This window comes from Bos indicus x Bos taurus, chromosome 2 (genome assembly GCF_003369695.1).
Source record: "Bos indicus x Bos taurus breed Angus x Brahman F1 hybrid chromosome 2, Bos_hybrid_MaternalHap_v2.0, whole genome shotgun sequence".
Classification (NCBI taxonomy): domain Eukaryota; kingdom Metazoa; phylum Chordata; class Mammalia; order Artiodactyla; family Bovidae; genus Bos; species Bos indicus x Bos taurus.
Window position 1 is genome coordinate 37096581 of NC_040077.1, and position 23579 is coordinate 37120159.

At 44.8% G+C, this 23579-nt stretch overlaps 1 protein-coding gene across 7 annotated transcripts in view; it reads right to left on the bottom strand.

Moving 5' to 3' along the window:
- The window catches only part of TANC1 (tetratricopeptide repeat, ankyrin repeat and coiled-coil containing 1), a 252456-nt gene that overhangs the window by 98399 nt on the left and 130478 nt on the right, over positions 1 to 23579 (bottom strand). The window contains exon 1 of one of the 7 annotated variants that reach the window (XM_027560033.1): positions 19854 to 19999. The exons of the other annotated variants lie outside the window; for them this stretch is intronic. Within the exon in view, the coding sequence (XP_027415834.1) occupies positions 19854 to 19869 (16 nt within the window). The 5' untranslated portion in view covers positions 19870 to 19999. Of the gene's footprint in view, positions 1 to 19853; positions 20000 to 23579 lie in introns of those variants that run through there. 7 annotated transcript variants of the gene reach the window in all.

Sequence of the window (23579 nt, forward strand, 5' to 3'; positions counted from 1 at the left end):
CCCAGAGCCTTTGGAAAGCATCTGTGCCCATCCGTTTGCCTGTAACTGTGTTCTATTCAGAGGTCAATCCCTCACTGTAAGAGATATTCAACACTAAGGAGATGGTGTTAAGAGCAGAGCCTCTGAATGGTTCAAAGCCTCTGAACTGATTCACTGTGCTGTCCAGAAGAAACTAACACAACATTGTAAATCAATTAGTTTTTTTGTTGTTGTTGTTTTGTCAAAGAGCAGAGCGTTTAGAGCTGGGCAGACCTAGGTTTAAAGATGGTCTCCGTCCCTGTCCAACTCAAACTTCAGTACACCCCAGAGCTAAAAGAAGAATGAGGGAGGCTTCAGCTCTTAGGGGAATATCCTGAGAGCAGAGGTCAAGTGTCTCTGGCTCCCTGGCTTGGCACAGTGCCTGCCACAGTGAACAGTGAGGCTGGAAAAGAGACCTAGAATGTAACAAAGTCAGTAAAACTGCAGTCAGTGGCCACACAAGGGTAAGGGCTTACATACATTAATTCATCCAGTTCTAATAACTTTGGAGGAAAAACACTATTTCCCCCATTTTTAGGTCAGGAAGCTGAGGCTCAAATCTATGAAACAATTTGCTCAAGGCCAACACACGGTAAAGAAGGAACTCACACAGTTTTGAGGTGTGTGCAGGTTTGAAGCCCGTGTATTAAATCGCCATTCAGCCCTTATAAAAACTAGGAAATCTAGCTTAAATAGGCAATCCTAGAAAAGGCCAGGGCAGTAGGGCCTTCCACCACCCAACCCTAGGTCTTGGCTATACATTCAGCAAATCTTTTATTCATACACCCTTGTTTCTGATCTCCTCTTTTACTAGGAGTTGAAATATGAAGTGAATATAAACCACAGTTCTCCAACCTGATCCTTTTATTTAAATTGCTTTTCACAAACAGCTGAAACTCAAATGCTATAAAACCGGATAAATTTATAACTCAGAGGTTTTCTTCTCTCCCCCCTCAATTGCTCGTTAGAGACTCTTTGGGCACTTTCCATTAAACACAGCAGATGAACGCTCGTTTGCCCTCACTCCCTTTCAAAACACCATTAAAGCTGCAGTAAAGGGATTTAAGAGAGACCAGGGGGGAAGGAAGACAACCACAGGCAAGAAACCAAACTTCTGGAAGTGGAAACAGACTGCCAAGGAGCATGGACGGAGCACAGCAGGAAAGGTTAGGATTGGGGAGGGGAAAGGGCGTGCGGGGGAGGGAGGGCTCAGCCTCACAGACAGCAGACCCCTCTGAAGGCAGGGGCATGGCAGGGTTGAATGCAGAAGTGTGGGTTGGAAATCTACTGAAAGGCAAGTAAGACCCCTCCAGAACCGTTTCCCAAACCAGGAAGCATTCCCTCCTTCATCCTGGATGCAGAAGTCTTCCCTGGAAAGGCTGAATTCCCAGACCTTGGAGATTCAAGAGCTCAACTCTTCAGTGCTACACTAAATCAGGGATCGAGAAAAATTCTCCATGTGGATTGGTGGGCCCCACCCAGATGCATCTCTCCACACCCTCTACCCCAGCTGTCTGCTATGAAAATGCTGACAACAAGCTTGCACACCAAGGAGGAACCTTTTTTGGTACCAGGGACAGGTTTCGTGGAAGACAAAAATTTTTGCATGGACCAAGGTTGGGGGTGGGGTGGGGTGGGGCTGGGAGAGATGGTCTGGAGATGATTCAAGTGCCATTACATTTATTGTGCACCTTATTTTTATTATTATTGCATCAGCCCCACCTCAGACCATCTGGCATTATATCCTACAGGTTAGGGATCCCTGGATTAGATTCCTCCCTGGGAGGAGAAAAGACCTATACATAATCACAGTTGAAGCCAAGCCCCCAAAGAAATGGTGGGTCCCTGACCCATCACTCTACCACAAAGCCTTCCCTACACAGAAACACACACACACACACACACACACACACACACCTCTCTACCATTTAGTCAGCTTTTTAGTACCTTGTACTTACAAACTAAAATCATCAGAAACTCAAGGAAAGATCCTACTCTAACAGAAAACACCAATAACAGGTTGAAGAAGGAATCTTGAGGAATCAGAGTTAATAGGAGGTACATACCCTCCAGAAAGATAAGAGCTACTGTTTCCATTACACACGGTGTTCTGTGACAAGGGGCATTCAGGGTCTGTGATGTGGGCAGCTGACCAGACTGACCACAGGAAGGGACGACCAGAGGCCACACCAGTTAGGAGCCACTGTAATCACTGGCTCTTACACTAAACTGCCATCTATTAAGCCACAGTGACACTGAGTTCTATGCCACTGAAATGGAAAACTTCTAAATGAAGTGGCCAAATCCATCATCAACAGAGATCAAAACCGAAAAACACATTTCCCTAACACCTGACCCTTACTCAGGGGAAACGACTGCCCAGCACATTTCTACCCACAGCTTTTTGTTTACAATGACATATTCAACATTCCCAAGTCCGCCTGCAATGCAGGAAACACAGGAGATGTGGGTACAATCTCTGGGTTGGGAAGATCCCCTGGAGAAAGGAATGGCAACCCACTCCAGTATTCAAGTGGACTCCCGCCCTACACACACACAAGCATAAACTACCTAAAAAAGTAAAATAACTTCACCCCTTCATGTAAAACAAGCACTATCAAGTTAATCCCCCCAAATTAACCAGAATCAATACTATAATAACAATTACCCACAAAGCACAGCTTGCTGGCTCCTGTTTAAGACAAGAGGCTCTGAAAAACAAGACTGTCAGGTATTAGCTTAAAAAGGTGCTCATCCAGAAGCTAGTGTGCTTCCCTGCTGCAGCGGACTTCCCTCCCTATCACTCCTGGGCACCTAAGACACTGGTGTAAAGCACTTTTCAAGCTTAACTGGGCATAAGGATACCATGGGGGGCTCTTTAAGATGCAGCTTCTGATGAGGTTACCAGGTATGGTGGGAACCACGGGCCATACTTTGGTATCAAGTACGCAGAACACAGCCCACTGTGGGCGCCCCTCTAAGGAAGACCTCTCTTCTGTCAGGGTCTGAGCAGGGTCTCCAGCCATGAGTGGGGCACCAGTCTGTCCAGTTTACAAGGTTTATGATGAACAGGGATTGTTCTCGATCATAAACTACACCCAGTTCATAACAGCTCTGGATCTCTTCTCATCTCGATTTCCCCAGCTTCCTCTGCCCCCCATCCTCTGCTCCGTGATACAGAGGAAAGGGGGCTCTCCAACGTAGAGACAAAGGGCTCTTAGGATGAAGAGAAACAGGAAATGTGCCCCAGAGTGGTTACACAGACACCCAGTAGGCAGCCTGCACAGGAGAGCTCCCGCCAGCTCCTTACACTGTCCAGGGGCTTGCGTCAGTGGCGGGCAGCGGGGTTGGGTGGGGGCATCTCCCTTAGTCATCTCCGTCCACAACCTGGAACACAGCCTTCTCCCCATCCCTCTCCTGCCTCTATGTAAATCTCCAAGTACACTTTTCCCAGAGGCCAGTTTTCCTACTCCTTTTGACATTTTAATCACACAGCTATTTTGCTGCTTAGAAACGACCATATAAGGAATATTTTTAAAAAAGGAAAGGCAGAAATAAACCAAACTGGGCTTTATCTCCAGGCAGCGCAAGAGAGAAGGGCAGGGGTTACTTCTCATTTCTGAATGGTTCAGTTAAAAATAATTATATATATATTTGAAAGTCATATTTGGGACACAGAACACCTGAGGGTACTTACTGCATTTAAGGTAGATCTTACATTTTTTCACGACATCTGGACACTATGAAAAGTGACTCTCCTGTGTTATCAATCATTTTCGTTTTCTTTTGTTTTTTAGCATCCTGAACTTTCACAGTAAAGGTTCCTGTCACTTTTACCTGATCTGGGTTTTCATCTCACATTAGGAAATGTTCACAACAAGAAGAGAAAAATAAAAAGGGTGAGGAAGAGCATTTCTTTGGCAGGGCAGAGAGGGCGAGGGTGAGGGGGGCCTTTATCACCAAAGCAAATGTCATAAATCAAGTCAGCAAGAAACAGTAAACTCTGAAATTACAGTCTTGGACTTTTAAAGAGCACAATACCTATACTGAGCTTCCAAAGTCTGGCCCCTCTCTCTCCTGTACCCCCACAAGAAAGCATCATGGCGGGGCAGGGGGAGGGGAGAGAAATGCACTTCGGGACTGAGAAAGGGAAGACTTGGCCCAAGTCGACAGAGTGGAGGGAACCTGGCTTTACCTCCATCTGCTTCGCACAGTGTTGAGGCTGGGCAGGTGAACTTGCAGGACTGCCTACTGGGGCTGAGTCTCTTGGGAGGACTTCCTTTAAGGAAGGAGCCGGCTGATCAAATGACTGGGTCAGAAAGCCTCGGCCCAAGGGGACAGCAATTTCAAGCACAGAGTGTCATCCTATCATTGGATTTCTCCTATGAGAAGCAGGGTAGAGGCTACAAATAAAACCCCAAACTGCTACCTGAGAGGACTCAGCTCCAGGGAATGCCACCTGGGTGCCAGGGGCTAATGTGGGGCTCCAGGAGAGAAGAGCCAGCTACCCCGGCATCCGGAACTTTCCTGGCCAGGAGCACATGCCGTGGCCCTGGGGAATGTTCTAAAACTTCCAGAGACATTTTAACAAGGGCCTGGGGCCTTGTGTAAGGAGAGGTGGGCAACAAGTCAGTGAAACGAGTTATTAGTGCTGTAACCTCATCGGACCCAAAGACAAGCGAGGTCTGTGGAAATTCAGACTGTTCATTCTAAGGAAGAAAAAACAGAAGGCAAGAGGGAAAAAATGGGCAGTCTGCTGACAGTGAATGAAATACAACAGTTACCTGACACTCTCTTAGTAAGCCTCCATTCTCTTTCGAATAACATTTTTTTGTAAGAGTGACACGACCTAGGGACTGAACAATGATACCAACGTTGAGATGGGTAGACAGCCTTTATTCACTCATGCAGTGCACAGGGGCTGTGCAATGGGAATGTGCACTGCCACTAGGGCACTGAAATCTAGCAGGAAAATAAGCTATCAAAACGGAGCTACCCCCCTTTCAATAAAGCATTCTTGAAATAAATGTTGGCAAAGATTTGCAAGTCTCAGCTTGCAGTGTGCATGTTTATAGTATTATGAATATAATACATTCCCAGTTCAACAAAGCACCCTGAGCCACGTTCCCACTTTCTCCCAGCTCACTTTGTCTGCCATACTGTTCTTGTAATGTACCTGACTTTTCATGTATTACAGCATGAAAGTGAAAAGTGAAAGTCTTAATTGCTCAGTCATGTCAGACTCTTGGAGACCCTATGGACTGTACTCCACCAGGCTCCTCAGTCCATGGAACTCTCCAGGCAAGAATACTGCAGTGGGTTGCCATTCTCTTCTCCATGGGATCTTCCCAACCCAGGGTTCAAACTCAGGTCTTCTGCACTGCAGGCAGATTCTTTACCATCTGAGCCACCAGGGAAGCTCTGGTGTATTACAGCATGGAAATGCATTGATTCACCTATTTACTCAGAGAAGGCAATGGCAACCCACTCCAGTACTCTTGCCTGGAAAACCCCATGGATGGAGGAGCCTGGTAGGCTGCAGTCTATGGGGTCACTAGGAGTTGGACACGACTGAGCGACTTCACTTTCCCTTTTCACTTTCCTGCATTGGAGAAGGAAATGGCAACCCACTCCAGTGGTCTTGCCTGGAGAATCCCAGGGACAGGGGAGCCTGGTGGGCTGCCATCTATGGGGTCATACAGAGTCGGACATGACTGAAGCGACTTAGCAGCAATAGCAGCAACCTATTTACTCAACAAGTATCTGTTGCACAACCACTGTGCCAGGCATGAGGTGACAATAAGATGTGACAGGACTCCCCCAAAGCCCTCAGTTGAGGGGACAAGAGTCTTTATCACATCATCTGAATTTTATTTCAAAACACTTCAACATAAACAGTGCAATATAAATGTGTGTCTGTTGGCTTTAATCTCCTGCCTGAGGTCAATTAATTGTCTTAATCTATAATACAGACTCCTGGAGTAGTTAACTAGCTTCTAATCAAAGGCCACACACACAACAGCTAAGGTCACCGCAAGTCCTAGTCGGTCAGCTAGCTGTCCTTATCAGCAACCAGCACCATGGTAATTAGCACACTGACGGTCAGAAATGGACTTTCACACAGCTTAAATCACTGACTTCGTTAATTGGTACTATGGCTGTTGGAAATCTCTCTTCAGTGGTGAATTCATGGTATTTGAAGTATGAGGACTGAAAAGAACTATCACAGAAATACTCTGGCCCATGTGTGACCCAGGCGGGTCCACAGATGTGCACTGGCTTGATTGGTAAGTGGTTGGAGGTCCAGCTGCTGATTCTAGGAAATTATTTGGCCCCAGAGTCAAAATGTCATAAGAAATTCTGTCTGTGGGAGGTAGAACTCCAAATATTCCCGGGCCTTAATGATTGAATCAAACACTCTTCAGGTATTGCTATGAAGGGGTTCTGCAGGTGGGATTAAGAATTAAGGTCACTAACAAGGACAGGGAGGGAATTAGCAGAGGGACTAGCAGAGGGAACTCTGTTCAGTGTTATGTGGCCGTCTGGTTTGAGTTTGGGGGAGAATGGATACATGTGTATGTATGGCTGAATCCCTTTGCTATCAGCCTGAAACTGTCACAACATTGTTAGGCTGTCTCTTTGCTATCCGCCTGAAACTGTCACAACATTGTTAATCAGCTATGCTGTGCTCACTTGCTCAGTCGTGTCTGACTCTTTGCAGCCCCATGGACTGTAGCCTGCCAGGCTCCTTATATTCCAATACAAAATAAAATGTTGTTTTTTGCTTTTAAATAAAGAATTAAGGTTACTAACCAGCTGACCTTAAACTAGAGAGATCATTCTGGATTGCTGGATGGGCCCCATGTAATCACATAAACCCTTAAAAGTAGAAGAGGAAGACTGAACTCAGTCTTCATCTCAAGAACACTTGTGATGTTTCCCAGGGGGGGATGTCAGAAACTTTTTACAAGGGCTTGGAGCCTTGTGTAAGGAGAGAAGGGTAGCAAGTCAGTGCAACCTGAGTTAGAGGATGAGGGGAGATAGGGCCGAAGCGGTGGAGACGGTCAGAGAGATTCAGAGCATGAGAAGGATTCAACCCTTCTGGACAGGGCATGAGGCTGGTTTTGAAGATGCAGGGAGGGGGCCACGAACAAAGGGATGCAGCCAGCCTTGAGACATTTAGATGGACCCCCAGCGAAGAGCCAGCAAGCAAAGGAGGACCTCAGTGTTACAGCCATATGGCACTGAACTCAGCCAACCTGAATGAGCTTGGGAATACTTCATCTTCTGAGCCCCAGAAAGGAACGCAGGCCCACCAGCATCTTCCACTGTGCCTTGGGAAACCCAGACCAGAGATACAACCGTGCCAGGTGGTGCCTGGACTTCTAACCTACAGAACTGTGAGATAATTTGTTTTAAGCTGCTGCGTTTGTAGTAATTTCTAAAGGCACTAGTAGAAAACTAACATATTATCCATAAAATGCTGGAATACTTGCTACAGGTAAACACTGAATGCAAAGTGCCACCAGAACACTACCCCCTCCCCCAAAGGACAGAGCTGGAACTTTATTAGGCGTATGAAACAGACTGTATGACTGCACTGTGCCAGCCTGCTAATAAACCTATAAATGGGCAGAATGCCACCTGGGCCTTGTTTTCATTCATACCTCAGTGAGTTTATAATGAGGAAATCTGTTGCCCTCACCTTTACTTTGGCCACCTGACACGAAGAGCCGACTCACTGGAAAAGACCCGCTGGGAAAGATTGAACCAGGAGGAGAAGGGGGCAACATAGGAATTAAATAGTTGAGTGGCATCACCAACTCAAGAGACACGAGTTTGAGCAAACTCCAGGATATAGTGAAGAACAGGGAAGCCTGGCAGGCTGCAGTCCACGGGGTCACAAAGAGTCTGACACGACTCAGCGAATGAACACCACCACCACCTCCTATAACTACTGGTTGCAATTATAACTTACCATAAAGAATCTAAACCCCTGAATGCTGATAAGAATCATTAACCAAATTGTCCCAAATAAATGATTAACCACAAATCTTGGTTTTAAGGTGTCCCTGGAGAAAGATCTGAGTCTTTCCTGGAGTGACAGTTTCAACTTCTCTAAGGAACTAGGAAATTTCGTGACATGGTATAGGAGGCAGTGATCAAGACCATACCCAAGAAAAAGAAATGCAAAAAGGCAAAATGGTTGTCTAAGGAGGCCTTACAAATAGCTATGAAAAGAAGAGAAGTGAAAGGCAAAGGAGAAAAGGGAAGATACACCCATTTGAATGCAGAGTTCCAAAGAATAGCAAGGAGAGATGAGAAAGCCTTCCTCAGTGATCAATGCAAAGAAATAGAGGAAAACAACAGGATGGGAAAGAAAATTTTCCTTTTTTTTTTTCCTCCAAGAAAATTAGAGATACGAAGGGAACATTTCATGCAAAGATGGGCCCAATAAAGGACAGAAATGGTATGGACCTAACAGAAGCAGAAGATATTAAGAAGAGGTGGCAAGAATACACAGAAGAACTATACAAAAATGATCTTCACGACCCAGATAATCATGATGGTGTGATCACTCAGCTAGACCCAGACATCCTAGAATGTGAAGTCAAGTGAGCCTTAGGAAGCATCACTATGAACAAAGCTAGTGGAGGTGATGGAATTCCGGTTGAGCTATTTCAAATCCTGGAAGATGATGCTGTGAAAGTGCTGCACTCAATATGCCAGCAAATGTGGAAAACTCAGCAATGGCCACAGGACTGGAAAAGGTCAGTTTTCATTCCGATCCCAAAGAAAGGCAATGCCAAAGAATGTTCAAACGACCACACAATTGCACTCATCTCACATGTTAGCAATGTGATGCTCAAAATTCTCCAAGCTAGGCTTCAACAGTACATGAACCATGAACTTCCAGATTTTCAAGTTGGATTTAGAAAAGGCATAGGAAAAAGAGATCAAATTGCTAACGTCCGCTGGATCATCGAAAAAGCAAGAGAGTTCCAGAAATATATCTACTTCTGCTTTATGGACTATGCCAAAGCCTTAGACTGTGTGGATCATCACAAACTGTGGAAAATTCTTAAAGAGATGGGAATACCAGATCACCTGACCTGTCTCCTGAGAAATCTGTATGCGGGTCAAGAAGCAACAGTTAGAACTGGACATGGAACAACAGACTAGTTCCAAATCAGGAAAGGAGTTACTCCAAGGCTGTATATTGTCACCCTGCTTATTTAACTTACATGCAGAGTACATCAAGAGAAATGCTAGACTGGATGAAGCACAAGCTGGAATCAAGAGTGCCAGGAGAAATATCAATAACCTCAGATATGCAGATGACACCACACTTATGGCAGAAAGCAAAGAACTAAAGAACCTCTTGATGAAAGTGAAAGAGGTGAGTGAAAAAGATGACTTAAAACTCAACGTTCAGAAAACGAAGATCATGGCGTCTGGTCCCATCACTTCATGGCAAATAGATGGGGAAACAGTGAGAGACTTTATTTTGGGGGCTTCAAAATCACTGCAGATGGTGACTGCAACCATGAAATTAAAAGACGCTTACTCCTTGGAAGTAAAGTTATGACCAACCTAGACAGCATATTCAAAAGCAGAGACATTACTTTGCCAACAAAGGTCCCTCTAGTCAAAGCTATGATTTTTCCAGTAGTCATGTATGGATGTGAGAGTTGGACTATAAGGAAAGCTGAGTGCTGAAGAGTTGATGCTTTTAACTATGGTGTTGGAGAAGACTCTTGAGAGTCCCTTGGACTCCAAGGAGATCCAACCAGTCCATCCTAAAGGAAACCAGTCCTGAATATTCATAGGAAGGACTGATGCTGAAGTTGAAACTTCAATTGATTCGAAGAACTGACACATTTGAAAAGACCCCGATGCTGGGAAAGATTGAAGGTGGGAGGAGGAGGAGACGACAGAGGATGACATGGTTAGATGGCATCACTGACTCAATGGACGCGAGTTTGAGTAAACTCCAGAAGTTGGTGACAGACAGGGAGGCCTGGTATGCCACAGTCCACGGGGTCGCAAAGAGTGGGACTTGACTGAGCAACCGAACTGAACTGAAGGAACTAGGAAAGGAGCCCATAAGGGGAAGGGGGTTCTCCTCATATTCACATTAGCAGGAGATGAGCCCTGGGCTGCATGATAGTATTAAGACTCCAGAAACAGGGAGGCAGGGTCCTCATGAACTTTCTTTCCCTGAGGGTTTCTGACTGCTTCCCACTCTCAAGCAGTCGTGTTCAAAGTGTGGTCCGTGGACCAACAGCAACAGCATCACCTAGGATCTTGTTAGAAATGCAAACTCTCAACTCTACCTCAGGTGATCTAATTCGGATGCTTTTGTTTGAAAACCAAATTATACAAGAATTTGGGTTAATTACATAAGAACTTATCCTTGCCTTGAGGCAGCTTCCAATCAAATAAGAAGATTAGGCAGAAAGATCTGCCCTGGATAAGAAACTTTATGAGTTTAGTTAGACTAGGTTAAAAGATTATCCTTAGATGTTAGTTACAACCTCACTAGCTTATACTGAAACCATTAAGAGATCAGTGAGCTACCAGCACACACCTAGTTGCTGGTGTTGTTTAGTTGCTAAGTCATGTCCAAATTGTTTATGATCCCATGGACTGTAGCCTGCTGGGTTCCTTCTGTCCATGGGATTTCCTGGGCAAGAATACTAGAGGGGGTTGCCATTTCCTTCTCTCAGGGGTATTCCCGGCCCAGATGAACCTCCATCTCCTGCATTGGCAGGCGGGTTCTTTAGCACTAAGCAACCAGGGACACACCTGGTAGAATAGCTGAAAAATTTTTTTGTAATTTGATGATTAAGACCTGCTCATGAGGATGCAGATCAATAGGAACCCTCCTACACTGCTGGCGGGAATGCAAAATGGTACAACCACTTTGGAAAATAGCTGGTATTTTCATATAAAATTAAACGTAATACACTTAACAAGTCATGAAGCAATTCCACGACTAGGTATTGACTCAAGATAAATGAAAACATATATTTACTGAAAAATCTGTATGCACATATTTATAGCAATTTACTCATAAACAACAACAACAAAAACCCCCTGAAAGCTATTCAAATGTCCTTCAGTTGATAAATGGATAAACTATGGTATATCCATGCAGTAATTAATACTCAGCAATTATTAATTGGACAACTAAGTATTATTAATACCAATAAAAAGTAAAGAGGTAAGACACAAAATTGTAAATCAACTATGCTTCAATAAAAATAAACTGAAAAAAGAGGTTTTGATACCCACACTACAACATGGATGAATTTCAAAAGTATTATACTTAATGAAAGAAGTCAGATTCAAAAGGCAGGATAAATGCATGCTTCTACTGATACAACATTCTGGAAAAGACAAAACTATAGGTTTGGAGAGCATCAGTGGTTCCCAGGCAGAAGGAGTTACTACAAAGGGGAAGAATGAGGAAGTATTTGGGGATGAGGGAACTGTTCTGTGCTTGATACTGGTGGTGCTTTCACAACTCTATGTATTTGCCAAAGCTCACAGAGCAAAAATAATTTTATTCTACGTAAATAAAAAAAAAAAAAGCAAAAAAAAAAAATTAAAGTAGAGGGGGCCTGACTGAGGGTATCATTCTGTGTAGGGGAGTGACTAAAACTGCTTGAAATCTCCACTCTGGGTGAACAGTTCTGACTCACTGAGAGAGAGAATTAGGCAGAGGCCAACCCTAGCATCTGTCATCCTCTCCCATCTTGGTAAGAGAGACCTGATTTTTAACTGGTCATTGTTCTGAAAAGTACCTAATACCTGTTAAAAAAAAACAGAAGAGATCACAGGGGATTGCTTCAGCAGGGTGCTGGGGGCTGTTTAGACTCTCCAGACTAGCTGATTACATACGTGTGTACTCATGATTGACTTCCTCTCATCTGGACTATTTTCCAGCTCTGCAAATTGCAAAAAAACTGAGAGCAATGCAAATGAATTTTGTCTTGCAGAGATCATAAATCTCTTTAATCCAGATTCTCATTTAAACTGGTCTTAACGTCGTGCTTGTTCCTGCCTTAATAAATGAGCTAAATAAAACTGTTGACATAGGACCTTTTGATGCTTGCATGTCGTATTTTTGCCTTTTTGAAAGTTATACTTGAGCAGCACAGCATATTAAATGAATAAAAGGCTGCATTTTCTAGCCTCCTTGGCAGCCACTGAGAGGAAAGCGAGTGTTGGGTGGTGTTTCAAGAAAGACTGTTTAATGGGAGCTGACCCAGCTGGGAGAAGCCCCCTTTTTGCTCTTCTCTTTCCTCCTCTTGGCAGAAAGGCTGACATGTCTGCTAGTACTCAGCAACCCTACTGGACTTTGAGATGACCTTGTGATAAGAGGCTTCCCTGGTGGTTCAGAGGGTAAAGCGTCTGCCTGCAATGCAGGAGACCTGGGTTCGATTCCTGGGTCGGGAAGATCCCCTGGAGAAGGAAATGGCAACCCACTCCAGTACCCTTGCCTGGAAAATCCCATGGACGGAGAAGCCTGGTAGGCTACAGTCCATGGGATCACAAACAGTCAGACACGACTGAGCGACTTCACTCACTCTGTGATAAGAGGGCGTTAACAGCCCCCAAAGCTGGGTCCAAGCCCCAACTGCTACAAACTGCACACGTTACTTCATTCGGAAGAATGGTGCGTGTGGCTGTGGTTAATGATTCTGAGATGAAAGCATCATTTTGTATTATCCCATGTGGGGCGGGCCCCAAATGCATTCACAAGTATCTTTACAAAAGAAAGATGAAGGGGGATCAGACCATCACAAGAGAAGGCCACGTGAGACGGAGACGGAGGCAGAATGGAATTGGATACAGCCCAACCCAGGAACACGGACAGCATCAGAAGATGGAAGAGGCAGGGACAAGATTCTCCCCAGAGCCTCCACAGGGGCTGCAGTTCTGCTGATACCTTGATTTCTGACTTTCAGCCTCCAGAAGTGTGGGATAAGCAATTGCTGTTGTCCTAAGCCACCAGGCTGGTGGTAACTTGTTGCAGCAGCCACACCAAGCTGGGAGACTGGTACCCTGAAGACAACTTGAACTCACCAAGGCCCAGTGCCACGTCCTCCTGGACCGTTAACTAACGAGAGAAATGCACCTTTATCTATTTAAAATACACTTTTATCTATTTATCTATCTGTTTAAGCTATTAGGTATTTGATTTTTTTTTCTTGAAGTCAAACTTAATCCTAATACACGGTGACATACTGGGATCATGAGTTCATGCCCCAGCCTCATCTTGCCCCAGTTGATCCATTATATTGGTTGTCCCGCAATCTGAGTAAGGTTGAGAATTAAATGAAGACTTGAAAAATGCCAAACTCAACTGCGTCTGAGTATCAGTACAACTGCGTTACTGTTAAGATTAAGTTTGCACCACTGGGCATAATCAGGGAATATGTCTAGTTGAAAATTTTTTATTTTTTAAAAATGTGGCATATCAGAGTATCTGACTAACTTTGTGATTCCTATTTGAAACAGGTAGCTTTCAGTTGTAAGTCAAATTTACTTTTTTACTATAGTTTTTATTTTTATTACTTTTTAAATTGGAGTACAGCTGATTTATAATACCATGCTTGTTTCAGGTGTATAGCATAGTAATTCAGTTTTTTTTGTCGACTGTATCGCATTTTAGGTTATTATCTCCATCTCTTTTGTGACCCCATGGGCCATCCATGGGATTTTCCAGGCAAAAATATTGCAGTGGATTGCCATTTCCTTCTCTGGAGGATCTTCCCAACCCAGGAATCGAACCCATGTCTTCTGCACTACAGGCGGTCTTTATTGTCTGAGTCACCAGGGATAGAATATAGTTCCTGGGTATACATTAAATCTTTGTTGCTGATCTATTTTTATGTATAGTAGTTTGTGTCCCATAATTTAATTTATCCCTACTTTATCCCTCTTCCTCACTCCTTTCCCGTGCAGTAACCATACGTTTGTTGTCTATGCCTGTGAGTCTGTTTCTGCCTTGTATATAGATTCATTTGTGTCATTTAGATTCCACATGTAAGAGATTTCACACAGTATTTATCTTTCTCTGACATTTCACTAAGCATAATATTATCTAGATCCGTCCACATTTCTGCAAATGGTCGTATTTCATTCTTTTTTTCTGGCTGAGTAATATTCCTGTGTGTGTGTGTCTGTGTGTGTGTGTGTGTGACATCTTAAGCCAGTCATCTCTTGGTAGGTAACAGGATTGTTTCCAGGCTTGGCTATTGTAAATAGTGCTTCTGTGAACATCAGGGTGCCTGTACCTTTTCAAATGGCATTTTTTGCTTCTTCCAGGTATATATGCCCAGGAGTGGAATTACTGGATCATATGGTAGCTCTATTTTTAGTTTTGTAAGGAACTTTCATACTGCTTTCCATAGTGTCTGCACCAATTTACATTCCCACCAACAATGTATGAAGGCTCCCTTTTCTCCACACCCTCTCCAGCATTTATTATTTGCAGACTTTTTGATGATAGTCATTCTGACAGGTGACAATACCACATTGTGGTTTTGATTTGCATTTCTCTAATAATTAGTGACGGAGAAGGCAATGGCACCCCACTCCAGTACTCTTGCCTGGAAAATCCCATGGACGTTGAACATCTTTTCATGTGCCTGTTGACCATATGTATATCTTCTTTGGAAGAATATCTTTTCAGGTCTTCTGCCCATTTTTTACTGAGTTGATTTTTTTTAATATTGAGTTATATAAGCTGTTTTATATGTATGGTTTTAAATTAGACTATAAACATAAGATTTATAAGTTGAATTTAAAGGCTATGAAAAGCCATGTTTAAAATTATTAACTACAGTATATTGAACAGTAATTTGAAACTTTCATCATCTGTACAGAAAGTGCTGTTCTCAGACATCAAAAGCCTCCTTTTAATAATGGGCTCTCCAGTGTATAAAATAGTCTCTCACTTTCAAAATGTTCACTGGAAGGAATTCAAGATGGAAGGAAGGAAAGAGGGGGAGAGAGAGAAAGAGAAAAAAGAATTCCCTTAACTCCAAGTCCACCACAAGCCACCCACAGCCCCCAGCTGGCCAACAAAGCTAGCTATCATTCATTTCTGATTCCCCAGCTGAATTCTAGAACCTTCCATGAGTCACCACAGTCCTCACTGTCATGGTTGTCGTACCTGTCAGGATCTGCAGGGAACTCTTCCATGTTCCTGACTTCTGTACAGAGGAGACACTCTGCTCTGAGACCCTATGAGGTCAGGAGCAGCCTGCCATCTTGCTGTGCCTGGTCAGAGGCCGGTATGTCAGCCACACACGAGTGGCCTCTAACAGTCCCGGAGAGCCAGGACAGGCAAGGTTTCTGAGCTTGAGGCAAATGTCCTTCTCTGACCTCTGTGCTGAGGAGCTCACACTTGAATGCATGTGGTTCCCATTATCTGAAATACCTCTTGAAAACATCAGGAACCTAAGAGGGCAGCAGCTAAGTGACATTTGGGGGCTCAGCTATTATCTCTTTCAAGTTTGCCCAGGACAAGTTGCACTCACAGAGGACATAGGTAACCCATGACATCACTGCCGAGGAGCCAGATGAAGAGTCACAGGCAGAGTTCCTTCCCTTCCGACACAGCTGCCACCCCCGGTAATGGTGGAGACAGTCACAGCCCTCTCAGCTCCAACGTTCATCTTCCTACTAGTCAGTGTCTTGGGTTCAGGACACGGCAGAGGGAAGGGCTTCCACATTAAGTCGGTTACATCCAATTCTTCATGTATTTCCCTTGTCCATCAGCAACGACAATTTCACCTCATTCTCAAAACCTGTTTAACGTTAAATTTGGAATTCCTATGACACACTGATTTAATACAATAAAAAGAGTGACTGTTTGATTTTCTTTAGAACTAACTCTAACAGGCTGTCACACTAATCTCCAGCTTAGCACTTGCTAACCATTACCCAAGTCAACCACAGGCCATACTAAATTATCCCACTAACCCTCCCCGCCCCTATTTCAAAGACAACTCCTGTGGATGTGAACATTCCAGGAGGCAGAGAGCTGCTAGTCCCACCCACATTCCCACTCAACATGGGGTGCACTCTCAGAGTCCCTGGGCCACCTTCCACATAGCCTCGAAATTCTTAAAACATTTGGCCAAAGAAGAATGCAACAAGTCCCTAACCTGCCTCAAGTCAAAGATAAAAGCTCCAGAAGTTCAGAGTTTCAACCTGTTGTACATTTATACCTTTACAAGCAATATGCACATTAATTAATAATTAATTTTTATTAATTTTGAATAATCGGGGGGGAAGCTTAAAGATACAAATTAAAAGTTAACAGTATGCCCAAAAATAATAATAGCTTACTAGAAATTTTAACTTTTAAGTGTTCACTTTTTATGTAAACCCAATCGTGTACAAAGGCAAAGTCAGAAAGCAGCCTCTTTTTAAAAGAACTTAAAATAATTTAAAGTACTTTATATATGTGTCCATGCATGTATTCAAGTCCTGTCCAACTCTTTGTGACCCCGGGGACTGTAGCCCTCCAGGCTCCTCTGTCCATGGGATTTCCCAGGCAAGAATACTGGAGTGGGTTGCCAATTCCTACTCCAGGGGATCTTCCCAACCCAGGGATCAAACCCACGCTTCCTGACTCCTGAACTGGCAGGCAAATTCCTTACCAGTAGCGCAACCTGGGAAACCCCTAAAGTAGTTCAGCTACTAGGTATCATGAAAGAAACACAGAATTCCCCAGTTGTTTCTAGAACACAGGAATCCTTCTGCATTTACCACACGGTGGCGCTACTTCAATGCTAATTTCAGATAAAATCCAGAAGGGTGTTTCTTCACCAGCAAGAAAGTAATGCTTGCACCCCTTAGGAGTTAGGAGCTTCAGGTCTGAAAAAAAGTGTTTAAGGTTTCAGGTAACATACATATGGTTAACAGTCTATATGGAGAAATTAAAACCGCTCAGGCAGCAACTCTGCCCCCATTTTAGACTGGACCTAACAGCATTCTGACACTTTCGCTTGGCTAAGACTGATCAGTCTAACAGCCAACAAGGTAACATGTGTGGCGGAAGGTCTGAGTGCCTGAGTAAGGTGCCTCACAGTGCAACACTGAATGTCATCTGCCCATGAATCTATACTGACATAAATAAGTAAGTGAGGAAGAGGACAAGAGCCGTCCAGGCAGAAAAACTCCAAATAATTTATGTTAGTATTCCTCTCACAAAGAGGGGAGCCTAACTCCCCACCCTTCATGGAAGGCTCACACAGCAACTTCCTTCCAGAGGGTAGAGGATGGGGAAGGATGTAAGAAAAGTACTTTGACTGTAGAGAAACCTGGCCACAGCTGCCTTGGCCAGGTGACCAAAGTTAACGAAAACCCTGCTAAGTCATGTTGAAATGTCAACACAACATGATAAGAAGGGCACTTTACCTCTGTGGGCCTCCTCCCTTAAACCCCATAACTTCAGTCTAATCATGAGGAGCATCAGACAAATCCCGAAAGAAGGGCATCCTACGAAACAGGAACAGTAGGCTCAGAACTGCCATGGTCATCAAAACCAAGGAACGTCTGGGAAACTGTCAGAGCCAATGGAGCCTAAGGAGACAGGATAAGTGTCATATGGTATCCTTGAACAAGATCCTGGATATTAGTTATAAACTAAGGAAATATGAAGTATAGACTTCAGTTAATAATAATGTGTCAGGGACTTCCCTGGTGGTTAAGAATCCAACCTGCCAAGCAGGGGACACAGGTTCAGTCCTTGGTCTGGGAAGATCCCACATGCTGCGGGGCAACTAAGCTCGCACGCCGCAGTGCTGAGCCCATGTGCCACAGCTACTGAAGCCCGAGTGCCTAGAGCCCATGTCTGCAACAAGAGAAGCCACAGCGAGGAGAATCACATCACAATCAGAGCAGCCCCCACTCCCGCAACTACAGGAAGTCCAAGTGCAGCAAGGAAGACCAGCGCAGCCCAAAAAAGCCTATTAATAATAATATATAAGTATGAGAGGTGGCGGAGAAGGCAATGGCACCCCACTCCATTACTCTTGCCTGGGAAATCCCAAGGACGGAGGGGCCTGGTGGGCTGCAGTCCATGGGGTCGCTAGGAGTCGGACACGACTGAGTGACTTCACTTTCACTTTTCACTTTCATGCATTGGAGAAGGAAATGGCAACCCACTCCAGTGTTCTTGCCTGGAGACTCCCAGGGATGGGGGAGCCTGGTGGGCTGCCATCTATGGGGTCGCACAGAGTCGGACACAACTGAGGCAACTTAGCAGCAGCGGCAGTAGCATGAGAGGTGGATCAAATGGTAAAAGATCTGCCTGCAATGTGGGAGGACCTGGGTTTGACCCCTGGGTCAGGAAGATCCCCTGTAGAGGGAAATGGCAACCCACGCCAATATTCTTGCCTGGAGAATTCCATGGATGGAGGAGCCTGGAGGGCTATAGTCCATGGGGTCTCAATGAGTCAGACACGAATGAGTGACTGACACTTTCATAAGATCATTAGCTGTGACAGTATATCATACTATTATACTATGCTAATGATAAAAGAAAGTGGGCATGTGGTGGTATACAGGAACTCTGAATTAGCTTTACAACTTTTCTATAAATCAAAAATGATTCCAAAATAATTTTCATAAACTTTTTTTCCTAAGGCTCAAATGGTAACTAAGAGAAGTCTTCACACACAGGAGAATGCCTTCAGCTTCTGTATTAAGTAACTTAGGCTGTGTTCTCAACAATCCCTTGACATCCACCAAAGAGGAGGCGAGTAGTTACAGCCTGAAGGGTGTTCCCCCAAATTTCATATGGTGAATCCCAATGTACTCCAGCATGTGACTGTATTTGGAGATCGAACCTTTAGAGAGGTGATTAAGGTAAAATGAGGCCACTGAGGTAGACCCTAATTCAATCTGAGTGCTGTCCTTGCAAGAGAAAACGTGGACAAAGAGACACCAGGGGTTCACACACAGGAAAGGCCACGCAAGGACACAGGGAGAAGTTGGCCATCTGGGAGCCAAGGACAGAAGCTGCAGGAGAAACCAAATCTGCCAGCACTCTGATCTCAGGCTTACAGCCTCCAGACCTATGAGGAAACTAATTTCTGTTGTTTAAGCCACCCACTCTGTGGTACTTTTCATGGCAGCCCTAGCCACCTAATACAAAGGTGAAGCAGAAAAGCACTGCTTCCCTGAAGGTCAAGGAAGGACATAAATGAGCATACAGAGCTTGGTGGCTTCTGTGCCGAGGGTACCTTCTGAGAGGGATCTAACATAGGCTGCTGGTTCTGGGCAGCAACTAAGTGAAGTGGAGATGACCTGGACTTTGGGCTCAGGCTGACTGAAGTGCAAGCTCCAGCTAGTCATTAAGGAGCTGAGCAACCTTCTGGCAAGTTATCTAACCCCTGAGGTCTTTCTATCAACTGTAAGTGGGATTGATGCCTACACTTCAGGGTTAAAAATGTTTACCAAGGGTCGAGTACATGGTGCGTACTGAATAAATATTAAGTTTCCATTCTGCCCTTCCTTTCCTCTAAGGCAAAAGTCCGGTTGGCAGACTATGGTCTGGGAGTAAATCTGACCCACTGCATGCTTTTATAAATAAAATGTTGGAACATGGCCATGAATATTCATGAAAGGACTGTCTATGGCTGAGCTGTGCTACAGCGAGAGGTGAGTGGTTACAATACAGACCGTACGGCCCTCAAAGCCTAAAATACTTGCTATCTGGCCTTTAATGGAGCTTGTTGATTCCGCTCTGTCGTCAATTACCCTATTTCCAAAAGCTGACAGACACTTGTCATTCCTTATCATACCTGAACTTCCCAGCATCTGCCACAGATGTCATGTCTTGAGATCCTTCTTCCTCCCTGGAGGCCAGCAGTCTGAGCTCAGGCTCTGCATTTCCAACTCCCTGGTGCTCCTCACAAGTCAGCTGCTGTTGCTGCTAAGTCACTTCAGTCGTGTCCGACTCTGTGCCAACCCCATAGACGGCTGCCCACCAGGCTTCCCTGTCCCTGGGATTCTCCAGGCAAGAACACTGGAGTGGGTTGCCATTTCCTTCTCCGATGCATGAAAGTGAAAAGTGAAAGTGAAGTTGCTCAGTCGTGTCCGACTCTTAGTGACCACATGGACTGCAGCCTACCAGGCTCCTCCGTCCAGGGGATTTTCCAGGCAAGAGTACTGGAGTGGGGTGCCATTGCCTTCTCCCCTCACAAGCAAGACTCTTCCCGAAACATACAAGCTTTGAGATATTCAAAGTCACACCCCACTGGCCAGCCTGCTTCTGCATTCCACACTGCAGTTAATTACACTGGCACCTATGCCTGTGGCTACAACGGAAATCTCATGACTCAGAATCCCAGGACTGGGGTTGAAATTCCACCTGTCAGAGCCTTACCTACAATATGAGAATAATGATTCCCTTGGAGACCCCATAACAATTAAATATGGAGAAAATGTAAATAAAGCCATGAGTGCAACAAGAATTTTTTGCCTCTATATCTATCTTAGCAACCCAAGGAAGCTTCCCAATTGTGGTGAAAAGAATTTGTTACAGAATGTGCTAAAACGTGGATCCCCCGGCTCTCTGACTACAGGGCAGTTTGGGGCAGTACTCCAGGGGACAGTCCATTTACCTCGTGGCTGGACAAGTATTTCCTGTGTGTGCCATGATATGAAAAGGGCTCACAAGTGCTGGCCTTGGGCCATTTTGTACTTTTCTTCCTTCTCTATAGACTCCTTTTCCTAAAATTTTCTCAAATGGACCTCCACCTCCCTATATCCTCCTCCTCTGTCACTGCCAAGGTTTCAGCCACTACACATCCTTTGAGTCATTAGTCTCCCAACCAGTCTCCTCTACACCAAGATGGCCTGAACAAAATACTCACTATCCCAACCAAAATCTATTATTTAATCCCTCTACTTTATACTTATTCACTTCTTGGGTGCACTGGGTCTTCCCTGCAGTGTGTGGGCTCTTGGCTGTGGTGTATGGGCTTTCTCTAGCTGCAGCATGAGGGTTTAGTTGCCCCACGGCATGTGGGATCTTAGTTCCCCAACTAAGAATCAAACCAGCATCCCCTGCACTGGAAGGCAGATTCTTAATCACTGGACCACCTGGGAAGTCCCAATCTTTCTACCTTTAAAAACAGTCAAATAGTGCACATTAATGCATGCGTATGGAATCTGGAAAGATGATACTGATGAACCTATTTGCGGGGCAGCAATGGAGACGCAGACAGAGAGAAGAGACTTGTGGACACGGCGGGGAGGGAAGGAGAGAGAGAGAGGAGCTGAGAGAGTAGCGTGGAAACCTATACGTTACCATATGTAAAATAGATAGCCAGTGGGAACTTGCTGTGTGACACAGGGAGCGCAACCCAGGGCTCTGTGACAACACAGAGGGGGTGGGATGGGAAGGGAAACGGAAGCGAGGTTCAGGTACATATATATACCTATGGCTGAGTCACGCTAATATATGGCAGAGACCAAAGCAATATTGTAAATCATCCTCTAATTAAAAAAAGTCAAAAGACTAAGACACCACTGCCAGAAGAATTAAATCCTCCCTGCGCAGCACCCCCGCCCCATTATCTCCATCCTTGTCTGAAATGCAACCTGCCCCTCTAAGGCCGTGTGAGACCAGCCACTGAGTGTCAGTCCAGACTTCATGTAAGGCTCTTCTTTCCCTAGGGGGTAGCCTTCCCACAAACCCCACCCCTGTCTGCCACATAACCCCTAATGCATGTTTGAAGAGCACCCTACAATGTCATCTGTACTCGGAACCTTGCCAGCTCCTCCGAAGAGATTCTTAGGCTCCTCCGTGTGGCCACAGCACTTTGTAAACACCACAGTGTCTTAGTCGTCATCCCTCACTCAACTGGAAGGCCCCCAAAGCTTATGGCCAAGTATGTACTTACATTTCTATTCACCTCATCTCTAGCACAGAGCCCAACACGTAGCTCACACTCAGTAAATCCGTACAAAACCGATGTTCATGGAACCTCATGAAATCACTGAGTAAAGGAAAGATGGAAGTAACTCAGAGTGCCTCTGAGGCCATTTGGAAAAATTAAGGTTAACACCAAAAGAAGTGCCATCCACACCACAGAATCTTCTTTAGAAGGAAGCCTGGAAAAGTCTCTTGCCAACTTGGCTGCCAATAAGTCCAGGAGACCTGGGGAAAGGGAGCTCAGAAGAGCTCCAGTATGTAAAAGGGGGCTGTTTCTAAAGGCTGAAGCACAAACAGGCTAAGATTTTTCAGTGTGAAAGGAAGAAACGTGGAATGGTAATCACAAAAAAAAAATTATGAAAAGGTGCAAATTATGCAAATTAAAACATGATTATTTTAAGCAGTCTGCTAGGATGTTCCTTTCTTATTTTAGGGAAAACACGTGGGACTCACCCCATCTCTCTTTGTTCCTTTCTGGGTATCATGGAGAAATCTACAAGCAATAGTATGACCCAGTCACAGTGACTGGCAGGTATCAGGCTATGGTTGAATTATTCCTGCCTTAAAAGGATGTGTTATTCCTTAACTGCTTATTAAAACACCACAAACTTAAGAAAAACATGCAGTGAAACCTAATGCTGAGTAAAAGTCAAGTCCTCAGAGATTGTTTAACGTGTGCTGCCTTGGCCTGGCCTAAGACATCATTTCTTCCTGACCGGGAGTCTTGAAGAACTCAGGTGGCCATTCTGAGGCATCGTATTCAGAGGGACACCGCACCTCAAGACAACATACGGATGCTAGGTGGTTTCCATACTCTCACCCCCAACATCTTTAGCAATGGTTTCTTCCACACTCCTCCAAAACACAGTCACTTGCATTCTTACAGGTTGATCTTTATCACTTTTGATAAGAACTACAACAGGACCAAGAATAAACAAACAAGGCCCTTGGTCAGGAGCAACACAGATGTCAGGAGATGAAGACCAGTGAAACATCCGAGAAGACCCTTCCATGGAGGCCATGGATGTGTCCAGCTCCTCCAGAAAGCCACACCCAGAGCTAGTGAACCCAAATCTGGATACCAACAACCAGACCTCGGAGGTCCCTGTGCTGAAGCAGCAGACCCTTCCCTGGTGGTCCATGCCAGAGAACCAGACCAAAGTCACTAAAGAAGAAGTGGGAGAGAGGGGGCAGATCACCTGCTCTTGGAAATCAGAAGCAGCAGCAGCATTTCTTGTGGGCATTTCAGGAGCCAGGCACTTATACAGTAGATAATTTATTCTCATTCCCAGATGAGAGAAGTTGTGAAGTAATTTCCAAGGACACAGAGCTACTGCGAACAGGGACTCAGGATTTGAATCCACGTCTGTCTGTCTTAGAGCCAGAGATTTCCCACAATACTGCATGGCCTGGGTAGAATTCCTCCATCTAGAAGGCAGTGAGGGAGAGGGGGGTGTGTATAAAAGTTCAAACTTATCTAATGCAGGTAAGACCTGCTTGAACCACACAACTTCTAAAACAAGCAAAAAACCAAACAAACAAATCATGGACTCTGCACATCTTTCACATGCATACACTCATATTTTAA